At 38.3% G+C, this 23,082-nt stretch overlaps 2 protein-coding genes across 2 annotated transcripts in view; one reads left to right on the forward strand and one right to left on the reverse strand.

The window, feature by feature from the left end:
* The window catches only part of LOC138020050 (uncharacterized), a 20,786-nt gene extending 16,286 nt beyond the window's left edge, over positions 1-4,500 (reverse strand). Inside the window, exons 1-2 of the mRNA XM_068867046.1 lie at positions 4,040-4,500; positions 3,097-3,265 (exon numbers count right to left, since the gene is read on the reverse strand). Coding sequence (XP_068723147.1) covers positions 3,097-3,265; positions 4,040-4,355 — 485 coding nt within the window. The 5' untranslated portion in view covers positions 4,356-4,500. The remainder of the gene's footprint in view (positions 1-3,096; positions 3,266-4,039) is intronic.
* A 437-nt stretch (positions 4,501-4,937) lies between these two features.
* The window catches only part of LOC138020426 (tyrosine-protein kinase BAZ1B-like), a 67,392-nt gene continuing 49,247 nt past the window's right edge, over positions 4,938-23,082 (forward strand). Inside the window, exons 1-2 of the mRNA XM_068867415.1 lie at positions 4,938-5,098; positions 8,344-8,516. Coding sequence (XP_068723516.1) covers positions 4,986-5,098; positions 8,344-8,516 — 286 coding nt within the window. The 5' untranslated portion in view covers positions 4,938-4,985. The remainder of the gene's footprint in view (positions 5,099-8,343; positions 8,517-23,082) is intronic.

Below are 23,082 nucleotides of genomic sequence, written 5' to 3' on the forward strand. Positions count from 1 at the left end.
TAATCACCCTTACTTGCAGTTGAGGACTGAATTGCGAAGGGTGCGGCTCACGACATTGGGCAGAAAGCATACAAAGGTGCCTCTGGCTGCCGCTATACAGTCCATGTTTGATGTCAGAGCACAGCACCACAGCTAGATGTTAATTAGATGTTAATTAGCTGTGAGTAACACCTGATAAGTCAACGACCAATATAGATTTTTTCAAGATACTGTACTTATTCGGCTACAAGCCGAGACCCCAAACTTCTTACGGAAAAAATCAACTTGATTGACACGAATTGTAAATGCATAATACTCGGCTATAAGCCGAGACCCATTTTAGGTCTTGATGTACGTGTATTATCGACTATGGAATTTTCGTAATTTAAAATACAAATTGACATTGACTGAAAAATTATACGCAAAGCAATCAAATGAACACGAAAGATAAGAAACACCGACCTTTGGCGTGGTTTTCAGAGCAAAGAATTCAAGGTAAGATTTTCCTTTTAATGCGTACGGTTTTTTTGCTTAGAAAATGTCGCTACAAGAAGAAATCTACTTGCGTTTTTGTCTCAAGTTTGCTCTAGTGTCATGTCACAAGCTTGTTTACACGATCTGTGTCGACAAATGTTGCAATCTTGTTCCCAGACTCCTCGTTCCTTCGATGAGAAAAACAGGCTTGGGGCGATATTCCCGAAGAGATGGTGAGGCGTTTGTGCTTTCGGGACTTGTGATACCTCTATAACGCACTCGACGGTACAGAAGACGAAGCAGTCTTCGACGAGAATATTCCAGAACAAAAAAAAAGTAAAGATGAGGAAATGGACGACGAATTCGAGACAGACAACGAGGAAAAAGACGAGCAATAAGATCGATCCCGATCACACAACAACACGTGTGGCTCCTTTACGAGCCACCAAGTAATAAAAGTCCATATTACACCAACAACAACTTCTCTTCATTTTACAAGTAATTTAGTTCGGCTTGTAAGTGAATACACGTTCATTTTTACTGTTTTAATTTGCTGAGAAAATTTTTTTTATCAAAAATACTCGGCTACAAGCCGAGACCCCTTCTAAGGCTTCACATTTGCCCAACTTGAGTGAGGATCTGTGTAAAAATCGCTCGGCTTATAGCTGAATAAGTATGGTATACCAATTTGTCACTCACTCAGTAGAATTCAAATTGACATAGAGATGATCAATATTGATTTTCCGACGTTTCACTTTCCACAGTAATGCCGCAACCTAATAAGTTGAAATATTCTTCGATTTTTCTTTGTTCTGACGGGACTGATACTTATTGCATTTAGCACGTGTCACCAAGCTAAAATAATTGCTCAGTGGAAGACTAAAGGTGTCACTGTGCTATGTGTGTTGAAAATGAATGTGAAGAGACATTTTCTCGTCGATCCGCCAAGTTCACGGGTCCACTCGTATTAGCAAAGGAGCACACTGTGAGATTGCTGTGGACAGTGACAACTGTGTTCACCAAAAGCAAACCACTGCTCTTTTAGTATGTTACTTCATCATTCTATTGGTTATATTCGATACCTATAAGGTGTACTTGTAACATATTTGAAAGCTAAAGGCGCTCAAATGTAAAAGACAGGGTTAAAACCACTCAAAAGCTGTGTTTACAAAGCTGAAAAATATCCAAATATTTTTGGTATCACCTTGTTATAGTTGAACAGAAACATTCCTTTACGATAAGAATCAAACACGAATTCACTCTTTCCTAGCTAAATAGCTATCCTCTGGTACTTCATAGGTTTTTAACAACCTCGTAAAAAGTTTAAAGGAGCCGAAAACGTGTTGGTGATTATTTTCACTTGGCTCAATTTGCATCTATAAAATGCAACTAAATACAGAATGTTTCATGATCTATTCCAGATTTTATGAAAGGCTAAAAGATTTGGAAACAATGCTTGTTTTTACTTATCCCAAACTGAGACATTAGTAGCTGTTTACATGGTTGAGGACACTTTTACCTGGTGTAGCCTGTCAATGATAACACACTCTTTTTAAATAATACCAATCAAACAGAAATTCAGTCATTCTTTCCTAACAAGATCAGAAACAACTGATCGCAACAGAACTCCCATTTTGTAAGCAATGCATCCATGACTTTTTCACAGTTCTCCTTTGATTTCTTTACCTTTTTCCTTTTTTAGCTTGTAATTTTTTCCATAAGTGGGTCAGTTCTGCCTTCACTTCCAAGTAACTTTTCAGATATATTTTGAAGTATACCAGTAAGCAATAAATTCTTCTTATTAATATTTGAGTTTTAATGTGCCTTTCAGTTATTCTCTTTTAGGTTTTTTTGTTTTGTCAACTTGTTCTATATACAAGTATATGTAACTGCAAAACAGAGAGGGAATAGGCCATTTCTGAGTTCAGGTTTACCTTCTCTTCAAAGCGAGTCTAATTGCAAAGCTTTTGTGATAGTAATTAGTTGAAAACTGATTTTCATAAGAAAAACTTCCCACTTAGACTCAATTTGAAGAGGAGGCAGAAATGAACTTGGAAATGGCCAATTATTGCATCTCCTTCTTTTGCTCTTTGTACAGATAATGAAAAGCTGACTGGGCAAAAAGCCCCTTAATGACTTTTGAGTGTTCAATTTTTAAATATATTTTTTGTTTGCATTTTGCACAATAAATGTCACTTATGTTGAGGAATAACCAATTCCAACGTGGGTAAAAAGTGAAAAGAAAATAGTTAGGAACTAGGAGCAATACCATAAAAGTTGATGATGACTTCCGATTTTTTTCTGTTTTTTTAACATCGGCAATTTTGGTTCTTGCGATAAATATAACAAAAGCAATGAAATGACTTAGTCTAAGATATATCGCAAAAGTAATCAAACAATTGAGACAAAAACAATATTATCATGATAGAATGAATTTACATGAAAAAAAGAGTTGTTTTTCATGCCATTTTCTTATTCTAATTCAAACAGCACTGTGGAATTGCTCATTCGAGATAATAAATAATAGCTCAGTTAAAATAATTCTTCTCTGAACTAAGATTTACCTGTATCATGTGTGAGAAAAAAAAGACAAGCAAGAAGAACAAATTTGAATGGACAAGTGTAAATAATATTAAGAAGCACCTGTTCAGTAAAGCCAACTTTTGCTCCAAAATCTTCTCCATTTTATGGCCAAGTTTTGAGACCCAATGATTTGCTCCGTTGTAACGATAACAATTTTCCAGAATAAGGCGCATATCTGCAATAACTTCTGTGATACTGTTGTATTCGTAGTTGTTAAACTTGCAACCAACTTAAAAGAAAATACAATAAAAGTATTAGTGGTATGCACAGTGGAGAAACAGAGAAAACAACTAAGTTTTTCATGCCTAATTTTTTTACATTGCTAAGGACAAGGCAAAAGGTAAAAGTTTCCCCATTAGGTAAAGGTCGTGACTTTTTTCAATCATCAATTTAACAAAGACTTTGTTTGTGGGGATTCCCTTGATAGGGGGATCTATTTCCAGAGGAAGAAGCTTTTGCAAGAATTTTTGATACCCTTCAAAATAAATTACTTCTTTTCATGACCATAGTACTACTATAAGAAATCTAATATCCATTGCTGCACAAGAAATTGAAAATTCGTGAGGGAGGGAAACAAAGGTGGTAAAGGTGGGGAAATTAGTGTATAAAATAGCAAACGGCTGAATGATCAATTAAAGTAAATGAAAAAAAAAAGAAAACTCGCTGATCTGGCAATGATCTGGAAGTAAGTACCGTAATCCACAGCATGTCATAGCTACGGAAATATAAGAATTCAACAATGAAAAATCGCGTCAAGGGTAAATTTGTAATTGTTTTAGGTGCTGAAACTTGTAAACAAAGATTGGCGATCATAAGGACGAGAGCCCCTTGCCTCATTACAATATAGTTGTACGTTGAGTTTTTGCCTCTATAGAGTTTACGAAGAAAAGGTCAAAGTAATTGCCTCTTGTAAGAGAAATAAAGCTTAAATGGTACGTATTCAGATAAGCTATGTTAAGAAAATATGGTCAAATTAAATTAAACTGTTAATGGTTTTACAAACTTTGGTTGAAGCTCATGGGCTCCTTAATTTTCTCATGATAGTCCCATAAACCAAGCGCTTCGGCGTCTACAGGCTCCATAAATGGCCAAGTCACATTTTTGTGAGAATCGCCTGTCATTTCCACAAAAACGCGATACCCATGCTGCACTTCATAACTCAGTTTTGTGACATCAAATTTGTTCACAGGTTGGTCCAGCGATTTTTCCATTTCCGGCGTTTGAACACGAGTTTCAAAAACTTCAACTGGCGCGATTTCAGCCGGCTTTGCAACTTCTTGTTCGACTTGATTTTCAACCACAGATTCCTTCGTTTCCATCGTTGAAGTTTCAATTCTAAGCTTTCAGGTCCTTTGCCAAGCTCCGAGGCTATCCAGTGACCTAAGCAAATGCCAGTCACGGATAATTTTTTCACAAGGACGAGTGTGGGAGCTGTTAACTCTAAGCCATGCCAACTTTTCTCGATGGCATTGTTGATGCGCACTGAACAAAGACCTCGCGCAGACTCAGTGTCAACCACGCTTTTGAAGTAAAACTTCACAAATATTTTAAGCTCTTGGCTTGGCGCTTTTCTGTTACAAAATCAATTTTCAAGACGCACATTGATAAAACTAGTTTATTTTTAAAATTTACTAATGAACGAAAATAATTGATGCTCAGAAAATAGACCGGAGCCACCATCCTTTTGAGGCTCACAAAACGCTCAAAATGCTTTAATTTTTATATTTACAAGGAGAAAATCAACATTATACTTTCAAAGTAAAGTTTCCTTTTGCTAGGGGTCCTGTAAGCTTAAAATAGGAATACCTGTAATTAAAAGTCTCCATTACCAAGGAAGGATGGCAAGAACAATACTTGAGCCCGCAATACATTCATAAAGCCTCTTTGTTCACTTTCCCGCCGAATTCAAAGGTTCTCTTCAGTGCAGGTAGGGAGACATCTTTGTCAAGATGCCCCTCTTAGGGAATAAAATTTACAAGCCAAGCCCGCTTCCGAAAGACCTTAAACCCGAGGATGAGGTATTTGTCATCAAAGAGACGAAAGAAGTGTTCAGATCGTATGAGTATCCTTGAAAACACACTGAAAGCGCGTGCAATCTTATTTTCAGGCTGTGCTTTAATTAATGCACTTTAGCGTTTTGGTTGTCAAGCTTTTCATCGATTAATGTTGAGATTTCAGGCAAAGTAAAACGTACATAAGGCTATTGTAAATAGATTGTCTAGAAGTACTTTTCTTTATGTTGAAAGTTTACGATTAAGGCTTGTACATACCTCTTAGCTTTATACTAACCGAGCTACATGTAGTTCGATGTCCGTACCCGTAAGCGCTTCGCGCTTGGACCGTAAATCAACGGAAGAGACTCATAAATTAACAGGAAAAAACGAGGAGCCATAACTTACAGTACGGATCGAGAAAAACGAGGTTAGTAAGACATTAGTATAATTATTTTTGAGGTATAAAAACGTAATCAGGCGCGCGGGAATGGAACATAACTAGTTCAGTAGTTGAGGTCGATGAAGCAAGGGTTTTGGTTGTAAAGGTGAATTATCGAATTATCAAGATTTTCAAGAGGATAAATCCAAACAAACACGTGTGATTTTCAAAAGATGGAGCTGTAGCACGTCGGGTGTACATGTACATGTCACTGTCCTTCGTACAGATAAATAAACAATACCAAGAATGTCTCCCAGCCCTAAGCATTGTACAAGAATGTTGTTTCAGTTGTTCATCAGTGGAGCAGGTACTTCTAGTCTTGACCTGTGGAATGTGACCTGTGTTTTAGACCCACCTGCAGTAGCATGTGCATTGAAGTAATAGTTGGTTTTCAAGTTACGTCACTTCTGCCATGTTGGTGGATGAAAACAAAAGATCTCCCATGAGCTCCTTTTGTTCGTCCACCAGCAATTGCACATTACTATACACTTAATGTATGGTCCTGAGGGAAACAGTTACTTTTTTTTTTCCCGAGAGTCCTCATGTTTTCCAAGGCGAAGTCGAGGGAAACATCAGGACTCGAGGAAAAACAAAACTAACTAGTTTCCCGAGGGACCAGACATTAAGTCCTTTGTTATATATTTAGACTTTTCCTGCAACAATCGCAGCAAAACACCTGGAGGGGGCAACAACTGCGAAATTGTATCCCGGCCGGGATTCATTTGAATTTGATCAGGGCCATGTGACCAAGAATCAACCAACCACAGTGCTTGTTTTGTTGAGCAAAAGTCTAGGTATATAACAAATCATTGTTATCTGTCTCTTTGGAGATTGGTTGCAAACCACCTCTTTTTGACTAACTATTGACTAACTATAGGGCCAGTTAGGCCTGTTTCAAACGTCACGCTATTGCTGTGCCAAACTAAATAAATAATTGTATTTGACTAAAGCACGGCAGTACCACAATGTTTGAAACAATTCAGTTCGGCATGTTGAATTAAGTTTCACATGACTGCTTAGCATGGAAGACACTGTCGTGCCGCACAGCAGTAGCTCAACTTGGTTTCAAACGGTGTGCTATTTTCATGCTGAACTAAATTCATGAATTATTTTACTGATTGTAGTTTTGGTTATTTTGCAATTTGTTTGCATGCGTCCCAGTTATATACTAAAAAACAAAATGCTATTGCACAGAAGTTTGGGTGATTGCAAATCCAGCTTTACCCTAGAATGATGATGATGAAGAAGAAGTCAAAGAAATCAGCGATTCAGAAATTGCCAGTGTCTGTAATATATTCATCATCTTCTGGTAGATGTTCTATGGATATACATTTCAGTGAATCAGAGGAGGAACAACCAGAAACAGGGCTTGAAATTAATGAAAAAACCCAGTTGCAATTCTGCTACAAGATACGAAAATTTAGTCGCAATTTCGCAAATTTTAGTTCCGCACGACTGCTTTGCACTGCATTGTGTTATCACAGGTTTAGCAAAACAAAATATGAACGCGCAATACTTGCGTGTAAAGAAACTGCTGAAAATGGTGAATGATCGAAGGAATGGAATTGTGCACGTAATATCGCAGCTGAATTATGCTACAATTACGCTACCTTCAGATTGAAAGAAAATTCAAGGCAAGAAACAAATTAATTTTGTCATTTCTTTATTTATTTTAGCAAAACATAGCAGCAAAGTGGCAACTGCTAATCCTTTTATTTTGAAATAGCGAAGGTGAAGACAAGTTGCAAATTTGCGACTTCTCCAGATATTTTAGTCGCAAAGGGAAAAAATTCAGTCATGTGCGACTGTATTGGTTGCAATGTCGGACCCTGAGAAAGTTGCCTTTCGGACTCAAAAAGTTCTTTTGAATCTGCTCTCACTGTATGTGCGTTCGAATTAGTGTTCCACCAGCCAACGTTTCTTTGCAGACCCCGGCATGATTGTCCCACAGCAACTTGCTGGGTTTTGTGGAAGGAAACCAGAAGAAGAATATTTATTCATTTAATGAACACACTTTGAGAAGTGATCTTCTCCTTGGAATAAAATGATGTAACATGGACTGCTGCATCAGTTGTCGTTACCCTCTGACATTTAAAATCGCCTTCATTAGAGCAAGCTTCCTCCAACCTTCGTTTAAGCTGCTGTCTGGTATGTGAAACCGCTGGATGAAAGGTTTGTTTTATTGGTTCCGCCTTTGAATTTGAATTTGGGGCGACTCAATTAAGTTCAACGTTTGAAACCACTTCTGTGCTACATTGTATGGCCGTGCCACTGCCGAGTAAAATTCTTTTAAGTTCAACACAGCAGTAGGGCATTACATTGCCTTACTCTTGCAGATCTGGAACTTTCACCAGCTTCAAGATTCTTGACTTTTTGGGGGCTGGTACATTACTTTGAATTGGATATTCTATGCAGTTTGTTTTAAAGCAAACATGGTCCCAATAGAGTGTTTTCGCTCACATGATCAGTGACCTTGTTTTTCCACCGAAACAAAAGAAAACTGTTGCTTCACAGTAGAGTTCAATTCCCGGATAATTAGTTGGGTACACCTCTTTTACCCCCCAAAAATCTGCATAGGCATTGTTTTCAACTTCATGTCCCTGGAGAAATTGCAAACAATGGTTATGCAAAAGTTTTGGGGTGTAATAGAGGTGTATTATGGGATTGTGCAAGTAGTGAATTGTTTAGGAACACCAAGATGGCTTTCGTGACGTCACGTGAAAGCACTCTATTGAGGTCTTTGTAACTGCCTTAGTTACTCACCTTGATCATTTAAAAATAATGTTAATTAAATTTTAGAGAAAAACTGATTCTGTAATATTATTGTTACTGTTCATATCCCTGTTGGATTGTTTTTCTTAATGCATGCTGAAGTGAATATGTCAATCGCATCATTTTGTATGGGTTTCAAGTATGGAGCTGCCAGTTCACTGGAAGAACAAATTTGAAGTATGCTGAAGCTGTAGAAAGTGAAAACCAGGCACTGGAAAGTTTGCAAAGCTTCCCAAAGTATTTTGAGAAACCAGTTCTACAGATTGTCCACCACGGTGAGTTATTTAACTTTACGAAGATATATTTTTATTTGTGTTTTAGATCTCATGCTATGAAGAATCGATTTGTAATGCAAGAAATGAAAAAGGGCGCGATTTACTTAAGGACTCAAATTTTATAATCTTTGCATAGTGTAAAACTGAAGACTTCTTTATAGATACAGACTGAGATACTGTTAACTACAGTGTAAGGGACAGCTGTATTATCCAACCAACAAAACACTCATTGTTATCCGGGCTGTAATACTGTATGTGTGTGTGAGAAATTTTTTTGGTTTTGGAAAAGGGTTCGATTGTATCTTATTTCATCTAAGACTGATGTTATTTTATTTGGAGACTTGAAATTCAAACTTGTGGGATTGCCTTCGTTTTATCATCAGCATTTTGGTGAGAAGTATGGTTGGCCATCACCACCAAACGTACAAGAAATTGAAATGGAACAGAGAAAACAGAAATGGTTTAGTGATGGTTTTCTAAAAGAAATAAGTGGCAATGAAATGAAACTGTTGAAATAGAAAAGGTTAAGTGTTCTTTTGTGAAGTGGTTTAGGCAAAATTGAAATGGTTTAGATTGTTTTGAAATGGTTCAGACACTGATGCTAAAACGGAACAGACTAATTCAAATTGGTTTATTCAACTGAGAATCCATCCGTCGGCGAAATGTGAAAAGATCAGGTCTGACAACAAATGATCTTGTGCCCCGTAGCAGAATGGTTTACCCAAAGAAGGCATGATTCAGCTAATTGACAAATGACTTAACCCTTTAAGCCCGAGGGGTTCCCATTGACGAGTAAAATCGTCTGGCGTTAGACAGAGTAAAATCTATAAGTGCCATTTGGCACTATCGGGGCTGAAAGGGTTAACTCACCGGCACATGTTTGAAACAAGTGTCAAATGGTTTAAGGGACGGGCAATCGATTCAGTGCAAAGTCAAATGGACAAGACCAGACTAAAATGGTTTAGTTAAAGAAGCAACGGTTCAACTAGTCTAGTCAACGATGTTTTTCGAGAGCAGGGCTAAATGTAACGAAGGGCTAAATGTAACTGATTAATGATGTCCACAGCATGAAGATAAACAAGATAAAGTGCTATGTCCCAGTTCAGAGTTGTCTTCTCTATAGCTTTACTCTGTTTTCGTACGTGAAATGGAAACGGTGTCGAAGTGGGGTTTCGTAAAGAATGTGGTCTCCTTCGCAGTCGTCTTTCGGGATGTCACACAATGAGCTTTGCGTGACATCCTGGCCATTGACTACATGACTGACTAAAAAGAAGGGTCCTTAAGGTATGTAACTCCCTTGAAAATGACGTACTATCCAGATTTTTTCAAACTTGGCACAATTGATATTCATTCACAGGACACTAAAAATGGGAATAAAAAGATGGTGTCACAGTGCTTGTTTTCGCGCTGCATGCCCTTTATTCTAAGTACCACGAAAAAAGCTTGTACTTAATTATCTTTTGGTGATCCACCTTCCCACACGCTTGCGCTGGGAGAACAGCTGTGCTGTTCCCAACCCAGCTCACCACATTTGTTGTGTGGAGCTACGTCCACTTAAAGCGGTGTCTAAGACACCCGCCTAATATGTTAGCTACGCCATGCTGGTGAGGCTCATCAAGGCCGAAACAGCTGTCTATGGATGCTAATTAACAAGGTGAAATGATTGTGTGCATGCGTGATGTGCTGGCCACACCGGTTTGGTGTTTGTGTCACCTTGCTTTTTTTGTTGTACTAAGCATAAAGGGCATGCAGTGGGAAAACAAGCACGGTGACACCATCTTCTTATTGCCTTTTACTAGTGTCCTGTGTATAAATATCAATTGTGCCAACTTTGACAAAAATCTAAATAGTATGTCATTTTCAAGGGAATTACCTTAAGGCCCCATCTTTTTAGTCAGTCATATATATATTATGTCATGCAAAGCTCGTTGTGTGACATCCCGAAAGACGGCTGCGAAAGAGACTACATGTACGATCTTTACAAATTCCCACTTTGACACAGTTTCCATTTCATGTAGAAAAAAACAGAGTAAAGCTATCGAGAAGACAACTCTGAACTGGGACATAAGACCTTATTTTGTTTATCTTCATGCTGTGGACATCATTAATCAGTTACATTTAGCCCTTACTTACATTTAGCCCTGCTCTTGAAAACATCGTTGACTAGACTAGTTGAACCGTTGCTTCTTTAACTAAACCATTTTAGTCTTGTCTTGTCCATTTGACTTTGCACTGAATCGATTGCCCGTCTCTTAAACCATTCGACACTTGTTTGAACCATTTGTTGGTGAAATAAGTCATTTGTCAAGTAGCTGAATCGTGCCTTCTTTGAGTAAACCATTCTTCTATGGGACAGAAGATCATTTGTTGTCAGAGCTGATCATTTCACATTTCGTCGACGGATGGATTCTCAGTTGAATAAACTAATTGGAATTAGTCTGTTCCGTTTTAACATCAGTGTCTCAACCATTTCAAAACAATCTAGTAAACCATTTCAATTTTGACTAAACTGCTTCACAAAAGAACAGTAATCACCTTTTGTATTTCGACATTGTCATTTCAAGACCAGTGATTTCGTGAGGCAAACCATCACTAAACCATTTCTGTTTTCTAGGTTTCATTTCAGTTTCTTGTATTTTTGCCGGTGATGGTGACCGATAGAGAAGCAAGCATTCCTTCCACATATTATTGTTAACTTGTCAAATGTTAATTTTAATTGATACAATCTTGGGAGGTATCGGGGCCTCCAGCGTCAGTACTATTTTGAGACCAAACGTACCAACAATTAATTTAAGAATGGTTTCTTTTTTGATTGCTTTCATCTGCAATAAATTGTTATGTGTAATCATAGCAACTGCAGCATGTTGATTGCACATGGAAAACAAATTTAAGGTCATTCCTCAGCATTGCACACTGTGCATTCTGTACTATGCATAATTTTTCTTTGGAGACTTGAAATTCAAACTTGTGGGATTGCCTTCGTTTTATCATCAGCATTTTGGTGAGAAGTATGGTTGGCCGTCACCACCAAACGTACAAGAAATTGAAATAGAAGAGAGAAAAGAGAAATGGTTTAGCGATGGTTTTCCAAAAGAAATGAGTGGTTTTGTGAAGTGGTTTAGTCAAAATTGAAATATTATTGTTTAGTTTTTTTGAAATAGTTCAGACGACGATGTTAAAATGGAACAGACAAGTTCAAATTATTGGTTCATTCAACTGAGAATCCATCCGTCGACGAAATATGAAATGATCAGGTGTGACAACAAATGATCTTGTGCCCTGTATCACAATCATTATGGTTTACTCAAGGAAGGCACGATTCAGGTAATTGACAAAATAATGACTTAACTCACTGGCAAATGGTTGAATCAAGTGTCAAATGGTTTAAGAGAGGGGCAATCGATTCAGTGCAAAGCAAAATGGACAAGAGAAGACTGAAACGGTTTAGTTAAGTAATCGACAGACGACTTAACTCACCAGCAAATGGTTTAATGAAGTGTCAAGTAGTTTAATAGCCGAGCAAGTGATTCAGTGCAAGGTCAAATGGACAAGTCAAGACTGGATTGATCAGTCGTGAGCCCGATAAAACTTGCCACAAACCTGACAGGCTTTTTTGTCTTCCTTCTTTTTGGATGAAGTATTCTTTTTGTTTTTAGAGAGCAGCGCTAAATGTTTACAACTAAGGGCTAAATGTAACTGATTAATGATGTCCACAGCATGAAGATAAACAAGATAAAGTGCTATGTCCCAGTTCAGAGTTGTCTTCTCTATAGCTTTACTCTGTTTTCGTACGTGAAATGGAAACGGTGTCGAAGTGGGGTTTCGTAAAGAATGTGGTCTCCTTCGCAGTCGTCTTTCGGGATGTCACACAATGAGCTTTGCGTGACATCCTGGCCATTGACTACATGACTGACTAAAAAGAAGGGTCCTTAAGGTAACTCCCTTGAAAATGACGTACTATCCAGATTTTTGTCAAACTTGGCACAATAATATTGATATTCATTCACAGGACACTAAAAATGGGAATAAAAAGATGGTGTGACAGTGCTTGTTTTCGCGCTGCATGCCCTTTATTGTAAGTACAACAAAAAAAGCTTGTACTTAAAAATTACGTGACACACTGGTCTCTTTTGGTAATCCACCTTCCCACACGCTTGCGCTGGGAGAACGGCTGTGCTGTTCCCAACCCAGCTCACCACATTTGTTGTGTGGAGCTACCACTTAAAGCGGTGTCTAAGACACCCGCCTAATACGTTAGCTACGCCATGCTGGTGAGGCCCATCAAGGCCGAAACAGCTGTCCATGGCTGCTAATTGACCAGGTGAAATGGTTGTGTGCATGCGTGATGTGCTGGCCACACCGGTTTGGTGTTTGTGTCACCTTGCTTTTTTTGTTGTACTAAGCATAAAGGGCATGCAGTGGGAAAACAAGCACGGTGACACCATCTTCTTATTGCCTTTTACTAGTGTCCTGTGTATGAATATCAATTGTGCCAACTTTGACAAAAATCTAAATAGTATGTCATTTTCAAGGGAATTACCTTAAGGCCCCTTCTTTTTAGTCAGTCATGTATATATGTAGTCTTTTTAGTCAGTCACATATATATTATGTCATGCAAATCTCGTTGTTTGACATACCGAAAGACGGCTGCGAAAGAGACTACGATCTTTACGAATTCCCACTTTGACACAGTTTCCATTTCGTGTAGAAAAAACAGAGTAAAGCTATCGAGAAGACAACTCTGAACTGGGACATAGGACCTTATTTTGTTTATCTTCATGCTGTGGACATCATTAATCAGTTACATTTAGCCCTGCTCTTGAAAACATCGTTGACTAGACTAGTTGAACCGTTCCTTCTTTAACTAAACCATTTTAGTCTTGTCTTGTCCATTTGACTTTGCACTGAATCGATTTCCCCTCTTAAACCATTTGACACTTGTTTGAACCATTTGTCGGTGAGTTAAGTCATGTGTCAATTAGCTGAATCGTGCCTTCTTTGAGTAAACTATTCTGCTATGGAGCACAAGATCATTTGTTGTCAGCTGATCATTTCACTTTTCGTCGACGGATGGATTCTCAGTTGAATAAACCAATTTGAATTAGTCTGTTTCGTTTTAACATCAGTGTCTGAACCATTTCAAAACAATCTAGTAAACCATTTCAATTTTGACCAAACCGCTTCACAAAAGAACACTAATAACCTTTTGTATTTCGACATTGTCATTTCAAGACCAGTTATTTTGTGTGGCAAACCATCACTAAACCATTTCTGTTTTCTAGGTTTCATTTCAGTTTCTTGTATTTTTGCCCGTGATGGTGACCGATAAAGAAGCAAGCATTCCTTCCACATATTATTGTTAACTTGTCAAATGTTAATTTTAATTGATACAATCTTGGGAGGGATCAGGGCCTCTGGCGTCAGTACTATTTTGAGACCAAATGTACCAACAATTAACTTAAGAATGGTTTCTTTTTTGATTGCTTTCATCAGCAATAAATTGTTATGTGTAATCATAGCAACTGCAGCATGTTGATTGCACATGGAAAACAAATTTAAGGTCATTCCTCAGTATTGCACACTGTGCATTCTGTACTATGCATAATTTTTCTTTGGAGACTTGAAATTCAAACTTGTGGGTTTGCCTTTGTTTTATCATCAGCATTTTGGTGAGAAGTATGGTTGGCCGTCACCACCAAACGTACAAGAAATTGAAATGGAAGAGAGAAAAGAGAAATGGTTTAGCGATGGTTTTCCAAAAGAAATAAGTGGGTTTGTGAAGTGGTTTAGTCAAAATTGAAATATTATTGTTTAGATTGTTTTGAAATAGTTCAGATGACGATGTTAAAATGGAACAGACAAGTTCAAATTATTGGTTCATTCAACTGAGAATCCATCCGTCGACGAAATATGAAATGATCAGGTGTGACAACAAATGATCTTGTGCCCTGTATCACAATCATTATGGTTTACTCAAGGAAGGCACGATTCAGGTAATTGACAAATGACTTAACTCACTGGCAAATGGTTAAATCAAGTGTCAAATGGTTTAAGAGAGGGGCAATCGATTCAGTGCAAAGCCAAATGGACAAGACAAGACTGAAATGGTTTAGTTAAAGAACGAACGGTTGAAGTAATCGACAGACGACTTAACTCACCAGCAAATGGTTAATGAAGTGTCAAGTAGTTTAATAGCCGGGCAAGTGATTCAGTACAAGGTCAAATGGACAAGTCAAGACTGGATTGATCAGTCGTGAGCCCGATAAAACTTGGCACAAACCTGACAGGCTTTTTTGTCTTCCTTCTTTTTGGATGAAGTATTCTTTTTGTTTTTGGAGAGCAGCGCTAAATGTTTACAACTAAGGGCTAAATGTAACTGATTAATGATGTCCACAGCATGAAGATAAACAAGATAAAGTGCTATGTCCCAGTTCAGAGTTGTCTTCTCTATAGCTTTACTCTGTTTTCGTACGTGAAATGGAAACGGTGTCGAAGTGGGGTTTCGTAAAGAATGTGGTCTCCTTCGCAGTCGTCTTTCGGGATGTCACACAATGAGCTTTGCGTGACATCCTGGCCATTGACTACATGACTGACTAAAAAGACCAAGGGTTCTTAAGATAACTCCCTTGAAAATGACGTACTATCCAGATTTTTTTCAAACTTGGCACAATTGATATTCATTCACAGGACACTAAAAATGGGAATAAAAAGATGGTGTCACAGTGCTTGCTTTTGCACTGCATGCCCTTTATTGTAAGTACAACAAAAAAAGCTTGTACTTAAAAATTACGTGACACACTGGTCTCTTTTGGTAATCCACCTTCCCACGCGCTTGCGCTGGGAGAACGGCTGTGCTGTTCCCAACCCAGCTCACCACATTTGTTGTGTGGAGCTACCACTTAAAGCGGTGTCTAAGACACCCGCCTAATACATTAGCTATGCCATGCTGGTGAGGCCCATCAAGGCCGAAACAGCTGTCCATGGCTGCTAATTGACCAGGTGAAATGATTGTGTGCATCCATGATGTGCTGGCCACACCGGGTTGGTGTTTGTGTCACCTTGCTTTTTTTGTTGTACTAAGCATAAAGGGCATGCAGAGGGAAAACAAGCACGGTGACACCATCTTCTTATTGCCTTTTACTAGTGTCCTGTGTATGAATATCAATTGTGCCAACTTTGACAAAAATCTAAATAGTATGTCATTTTCAAGGGAATTACCTTAAGGCCCCTTCTTTTAGTCAGTCGTGTATATATGTAGTCTTTTTAGTCAGTCACGTATATGTTATGTCATGCAAAGGTCGTTGTGTGACATCCCGAAAGACGGCTGCGAAAGGGACTAGGTTCTTTACGAATTCCCACTTTGACACAGTTTCCATTTCATGTAGAAAAAACAGAGTAAAGCTATCGAGAAGACAACTCTGAACTGGGACATAGGACCTTATTTTGTTTATCTTCATGCTGTGGACATCATTAATCAGTTACATTTAGCCCTGCTCGTGAAAAACATCGTAGACTAGACTAGTTGAACCTTTTCTTCTTTAACTAAACCATGTTAGTCTTGTCTTGTCCATTTGACTTTGCAGTGAATGGATTGCCTCTTTCTTAAACCATTCGACACTTGTTTGAACCATTTGTCGGTGAGTTAAGTCATTTTTCAATTAGCTGAATCGTGCCTTCTTTGAGTAAACCATTCTGCTATGGGGCACAAGATCATTTGTTGTCAGAGCTGATCATTTCACATTTCGTCAACGGATGGATTCTTAGTTGAATAAACCAATTTGAATTAGTCAGTTTCGTTTTAACATCAGTGTCTGAACCATTTCAAAACAATCTAGTAAACCATTTCAATTTTGACTAAACCGCTTCACAAAAGAACACTAATAACCTTTTGTATTTCGACATTGTCATTTCAAGACCAGTTATTTTGTGTGGCAAACCATCACTAAACCATTTCTGTTTTCTAGGTTTCATTTCAGTTTCTTGTATTTTTGCCGGTGATGGTGACCGATAGAGAAGCAAGCATTCCTTCCACATATTATTGTTAACTTGTCAAATGTTAATTTTAATTGATACAATCTTGGGAGGTATCGGGGCCTCCAGCGTCAGTACTATTTTGAGACCAAACGTACCAACAATTAATTTAAGAATGGTTTCTTTTTTGATTGCTTTCATCTGCAATAAATTGTTATGTGTAATCATAGCAACTGCAGCATGTTGATTGCACATGGAAAACAAATTTAAGGTCATTCCTCAGTATTGCACACTGTGCATTCTGTACTATGCATAATTTTTATTTGGAGACTTGAAATTCAAACTTGTGGGATTGCCTTCGTTTTATCATCAGCATTTTGGTGAGAAGTATGGTTGGCCGTCACCACCAAACGTACAAGAAATTGAAATGGAAGAGAGAAAAGAGAAATGGTTTAGCGATGGTTTTCCAAAAGAAATAAGTGGTTTTGTGAAGTGGTTTAGTCAAAATTGAAATATTATTGTTTAGATTGTTTTGAAATAGTTCAGACGACGATGTTAAAATGGAACAGACAAGTTCAAATTATTGGTTCATTCAACTGAGAATCCATCCGTCGACGAAATATGAAATGATCAGGTGTGACAACAAATGATCTTGTGCCCTGTATCACAATCATTATGGTTTACTCAAGGAAGGCACGATTCAGGTAATTGACAAATGACTTAACTCACTGGCAAATGGTTGAATCAAGTGTCAAATGGTTTAAGAGAGGGGCAATCGATTCAGTGCAAAGCCAAATGGACAAGACAAGACTGAAATGGTTTAGTTAAAGAACGAACGGTTGAAGTAATCGACAGACGACTTAACTCACCAGCAAATGGTTTAATGAAGTGTCAAGTAGTTTAATAGCCGAGCAAGTGATTCAGTGCAAGGTCAAATGGACAAGTCAAGACTGGATTGATCAGTCGTGAGCCCGATAAAACTTGCCACAAACCTGACAGGCTTTTTTGTCTTCCTTCTTTTTGGATGAAGTATTCTTTTTGTTTTTTGAGAGCAGCGCTAAATGTTTACAACTAAGGGCTAAATGTAACTGATTAATGATGTCCACAGCATGAAGATAAACAAGATAAAGTGCTATGTCCCAGTTCAGAGTTGTCTTCTCTATAGCTTTACTCTGTTTTCGTACGTGAAATGGAAACGGTGTCGAAGTGGGGTTTCGTAAAGAATGTGGTCTCCTTCGCAGTCGTCTTTCGGGATGTCACACAATGAGCTTTGCGTGACATCCTGGCCATTGACTACATGACTGACTAAAAAGAAGGGTCCTTAAGGTAACTCCCTTGAAAATGACGTACTATCCAGATTTTTTTCAAACTTGGCAGAATTGATATTCATTCACAGGACACTAAAAATGGGAATAAAAAGATGGTGTCACAGTGCTTGTTTTAGCGCTGCATGCCCTTTATTCTAAGTACAACAAAAAAAGCTTGTACTTAAAAATTACATGATACACTGGTCTCTTTTGGTAATCCACCTTCCCACACGCTTGCGCTGGGAGAACGGCTGTGCTGTTCCCAACCCAGCTCACCACATTTGTTGTGTGGAGCTACCACTTAAAGCGGTGTCTAAGACACCCGCCTAATACGTTAGCTACGCCATGCTGGTGAGGCCCATCAAGGCCGAAACAGCTGTCCATGGCTGCTAATTGACCAGGTGAAATGGTTGTGTGCATGCGTGATGTGCTGGCCACACCGGTTTGGTGTTTGTGTCACCTTGCTTTTTTTGTTGTACTAAGCATAAAGGGCATGCAGTGGGAAAACAAGCACGGTGACACCATCTTCTTATTGCCTTTTACTAGTGTCCTGTGTATAAATATCAATTGTGCCAACTTTGACAAAAATCTAAATAGTATGTCATTTTCAAGGGAATTACCTTAAGGCCCTTCTTTTTAGTCAGTCATGTATATATGGAGTCTTTTTAGTCAGTCACGTATATATTATGTCATGCAAAGCTCGTTGTGTGACATCCCGAAAGACGGCTGCGAAAGAGACTACGATCTTTACGAATTCCCACTTTGACACAGTTTCCATTTCATGTAGAAAAAACAGAGTAAAGCTATCGAGAAGACAACTCTGAACTGGGACATAGGACCTTATTTTGTTTATCTTCATGCTGTGGACATCATTAATCAGTTACATTTAGCCCTGCTCTTGAAAACATCGTTGACTAGACTAGTTGAACCGTTCCTTCTTTAACTAAACCATTTTAGTCTTGTCTTGTCCATTTGACTTTGCACTGAATCGATTTCCCTCTCTTAAACCATTTGACACTTGTTTGAACCATTTGTCGGTGAGTTAAGTCATGTTGTCAATTAGCTGAATCGTGCCTTCTTTGAGTAAAACCATTCTGCTATGGGGCACAAGATGATTTGTTGTCAGAGCTGATCATTTCACTTTCGTCGACGGATGGATTCTCTGTTGATAAACCAATTTGAATTAGTCTGTTTCGTTTTAACATCAGTGTCCGAACCATTTCAAAACAATTAGTAAACCATTTCAATTTTGACTAAACTGCTTCACAAAAGAACAGTAATCACCTTTTGTATTTCGACATTGTCATTTCAAGACCAGTGATTTCGTGAGGGAAACCATCACTAAACCATTTCTGTTTTCTAGGTTCATTTCAGTTTCTTGTATTTTTGCCGGTGATGGTGACCGATAGAGAAGCAAGCATTCCTTCCACATTATTGTTAACTTGTCAAATGTTAATTTTAATTGATACAATCTTGGGAGGTATCGGGGCCTCCAGCGTCAGTACTATCTTGAGACCAAACGTACCAACAATTATTAAGAATGGTTTCTTTTTGATTGCTTTCATCAGCAATAAATTGTTATGTGTAATCATAGCAACTGCAGCATGTTGATTGCACATGGAAAACAATTTAAGGTCATTCCTCAGTATTGCACACTGTGCATCCTGTACTATGCATAATTTTCTTTGGAGACTTGAAATTCAAACTTGTGGGATTGCCTTCGTTTTATCATCAGCATTTTGGTGAGAAGTATGGTTGGCCGTCACCACCAAACGTACAAGAAATTGAAATAGAAGAGAGAAAAGAGAAATGGTTTAGCGATGGTTTTCCAAAAGAAATAAGTGGGTTTGTGAAGTGGTTTAGTCAAAATTGAAATATTATTGTTTAGATTGTTTTTGAAATAGTTCAGACGACGATGTTAAAATGGAACAGACAAGTTCAAATTATTGGTTCATTCAACTGAGAATCCATCCGTCGACGAAATATGAAATGATCAGGTGTGACAACAAATGATCTTGTGCCCTGTATCACAATCATTATGGTTTACTCAAGGAAGGCACGATTCAGGTAATTGACAAATGACTTAACTCACTGGCAAATGGTTGAATCAAGTGTCAAATGGTTTAAGAGAGGGGCAATCGATTCAGTGCAAAGCCAAATGGACAAGACAAGACTGAAATGGTTTAGTTAAAGAACGAACGGTTGAAGTAATCGACAGACGACTTAACTCACCAGCAAATGGGTTAATGAAGTGTCAAGTAGTTTAATAGCCGGGCAAGTGATTCAGTGCAAGGTCAAATGGACAAGTCAAGACTGGATTGATCAGTCGTGAGCCCGATAAAACTTGGCACAAACCTGACAGGCTTTTTTGTCTTCCTTCTTTTGGATGAAGTATTCTTTTTGTTTTTGAGAGCAGCGCTAATGTTTACAACTAAGGGCTAAATGTAACTGATTAATGATGTCCACAGCATGAAGATAAACAAGATAAAGTGCTATGTCCTAGTTCAGAGTTGTCTTCTCTATAGCTTTACTCTGTTTTCGTACGTGAAATGGAAACGGTGTCGAAGTGGGGTTTCGTAAAGAATGTGGTCTCCTTCGCAGTCGTCTTTCGGGATGTCACACAATGAGCTTTGCGTGACATCCTGGCCATTGACTACATGACTGACTAAAAAGAAGGGTCCTTAAGGTAACTCCCTTGAAAATGACGTACTATCCAGATTTTTTTCAAACTTGGCAGAATTGATATTCATTCACAGGACACTAAAAATGGGAATAAAAAGATGGTGTGACAGTGCTTGTTTTCGCGCTGCATGCCCTTTATTGTAAGTACAACAAAAAAAGCTTGTACTTAAAAATTACGTGACACACTGGTCTCTTTTGGTAATCCACCTTCCCACACGCTTGCGCTGTGAGAACGGCTGTGCTGTTCCCAACCCAGCTCACCACATTTGTTGTGTGGAGCTACCACTTAAAGCGGTGTCTAAGACACCCGCCTAATACGTTAGCTACGCCATGCTGGTGAGGCCCATCAAGGCCGAAACAGCTGTCCATGGCTGCTAATTGACCAGGTGAAATGGTTGTGTGCATGCGTGATGTGCTGGCCACACCGGGTTGGTGTTTGTGTCACCTTACTTTTTTTGTGTACTAAGAATAAAGGGCATGCAGTGGGAAAACAAGCACGGTGACACCATCTTCTTATTGCCTTTTACTAGTGTCCTGTGTATAAATATCAATTGTGCCAACTTTGACAAAAATCTAAATAGTATGTCATTTTCAAGGGAATTACCTTAAGGCCCCTTCTTTTTAGTCAGTCATGTATATATGTAGTCTTTTTAGTCAGTCACATATATATTATGTCATGCAAAGCTCGTTGTGTGACATCCCGAAAGACGGCTGCGAAAGAGACTACGATCTTTACGAATTCCCACTTTGACACAGTTTCCATTTCGTGTAGAAAAAACAGAGTAAAGCTATCGAGAAGACAACTCTGAACTGGGACATAGGACCTTATTTTGTTTATCTTCATGCTGTGGACATCATTAATCAGTTACATTTAGCCCTGCTCTTGAAAACATCGTTGACTAGACTAGTTGAACTGTTCCTTTTTTATCTATTCCATTTTAGTCTTGTCTTGTTCATTTGACTTTGCACTGAATCTATTTCCCCTCTCTGTTACCATTTGACTCTTGTTTGAACCATTTGTCGGTGAGTTAAGGCATTTGTCAATTATCTGAATCGTGCCTTCTTTGAGTAAACCATTCTGCTATGGGGCACAAGATCATTTGTTGTCAGAGCTGATCATTTCACTTTTCGTCGACGGATGGATTCTCAGTTGAATAAACCAATTTGAATTAGTCTGTTTCGTTTTAACATCAGTGTCCGAACCATTTCAAAACAATCTAGTAAACCATTTCAATTTTGACTAAACCGCTTCACAAAAGAACACTAATAACCTTTGTATTTCGACATTGTCATTTCAAGACCAGTTATTTTGGTGGCAAACCATCACTAAACCATTTCTGTTTTCTAGGTTTCATTTCAGTTTCTTGTATTTTTGCCGGTGATGGTGACCGATAGAGAAGCAAGCATTCCTTCCACATATTATTGTTAACTTGTCAAATGTTAATTTTAATTGATACAATCTTGGGAGGTATCGGGGCCTCCAGCGTCAGTACTATCTTGAGACCAAACGTACCAACAATTAATTTAAGAATGGTTTCTTTTTTGATTGCTTTCATCAGCAATAAATTGTTATGTGTAATCATAGCAACTGCAGCATGTTGATTGCACATGGAAAACAAATTTAAGGTCATTCCTCAGTATTGCACACTGTGCATCCTGTACTACTATGCATAATTTTTATTTGGAGACTTGAAATTCAAACTTGTGGGATTGCCTTCGTTTTATCATCAGCATTTTGATGAGAAGTATGGTTGGCCGTCACCACCAAACGTACAAGAAATTGAAATGGAAGAGAGAAAAGAGAAATGGTTTAGCGATGGTTTTCCAAAAGAAATAAGTGGGTTTGTGAAGTGGTTTAGTCAAAATTGAAATATTATTGTTTAGATTGTTTTGAAATAGTTCAGATGACGATGTTAAAATGGAACAGACAAGTTCAAATTATTGGTTCATTCAACTGAGAATCCATCCGTCGACGAAATATGAAATGATCAGGTGTGACAACAAATGATCTTGTGCCCTGTATCACAATCATTATGGTTTACTCAAGGAAGGCACGATTCAGGTAATTGACAAATGACTTAACTCACTGGCAAATGGTTGAATCAAGTGTCAAATGGTTTAAGAGAGGGGCAATCGATTCAGTGCAAAGCCAAATGGACAAGACAAGACTGAAATGGTTTAGTTAAAGAACGAACGGTTGAAGTAATCGACAGACGACTTAACTCACCAGCAAATGGGTTAATGAAGTGTCAAGTAGTTTAATAGCCGGGCAAGTGATTCAGTGCAAGGTCAAATGGACAAGTCAAGACTGGATTGATCAGTCGTGAGCCCGATAAAACTTGGCACAAACCTGACAGGCTTTTTTGTCTTCCTTCTTTTTGGATGAAGTATTCTTTTTGTTTTTTGAGAGCAGCGCTAAATGTTTACAACTAAGGGCTAAATGTAACTGATTAATGATGTCCACAGCATGAAGATAAACAAGATAAAGTGCTATGTCCTAGTTCAGAGTTGTCTTCTCTATAGCTTTACTCTGTTTTCGTACGTGAAATGGAAACGGTGTCGAAGTGGGGTTTCATAAAGAATGTGGTCTCCTTCCCAGTCGTCTT

Source organism: Montipora capricornis, chromosome 10, assembly GCF_036669925.1.
Source record: "Montipora capricornis isolate CH-2021 chromosome 10, ASM3666992v2, whole genome shotgun sequence".
Classification (NCBI taxonomy): Eukaryota; Metazoa; Cnidaria; class Anthozoa; order Scleractinia; family Acroporidae; genus Montipora; species Montipora capricornis.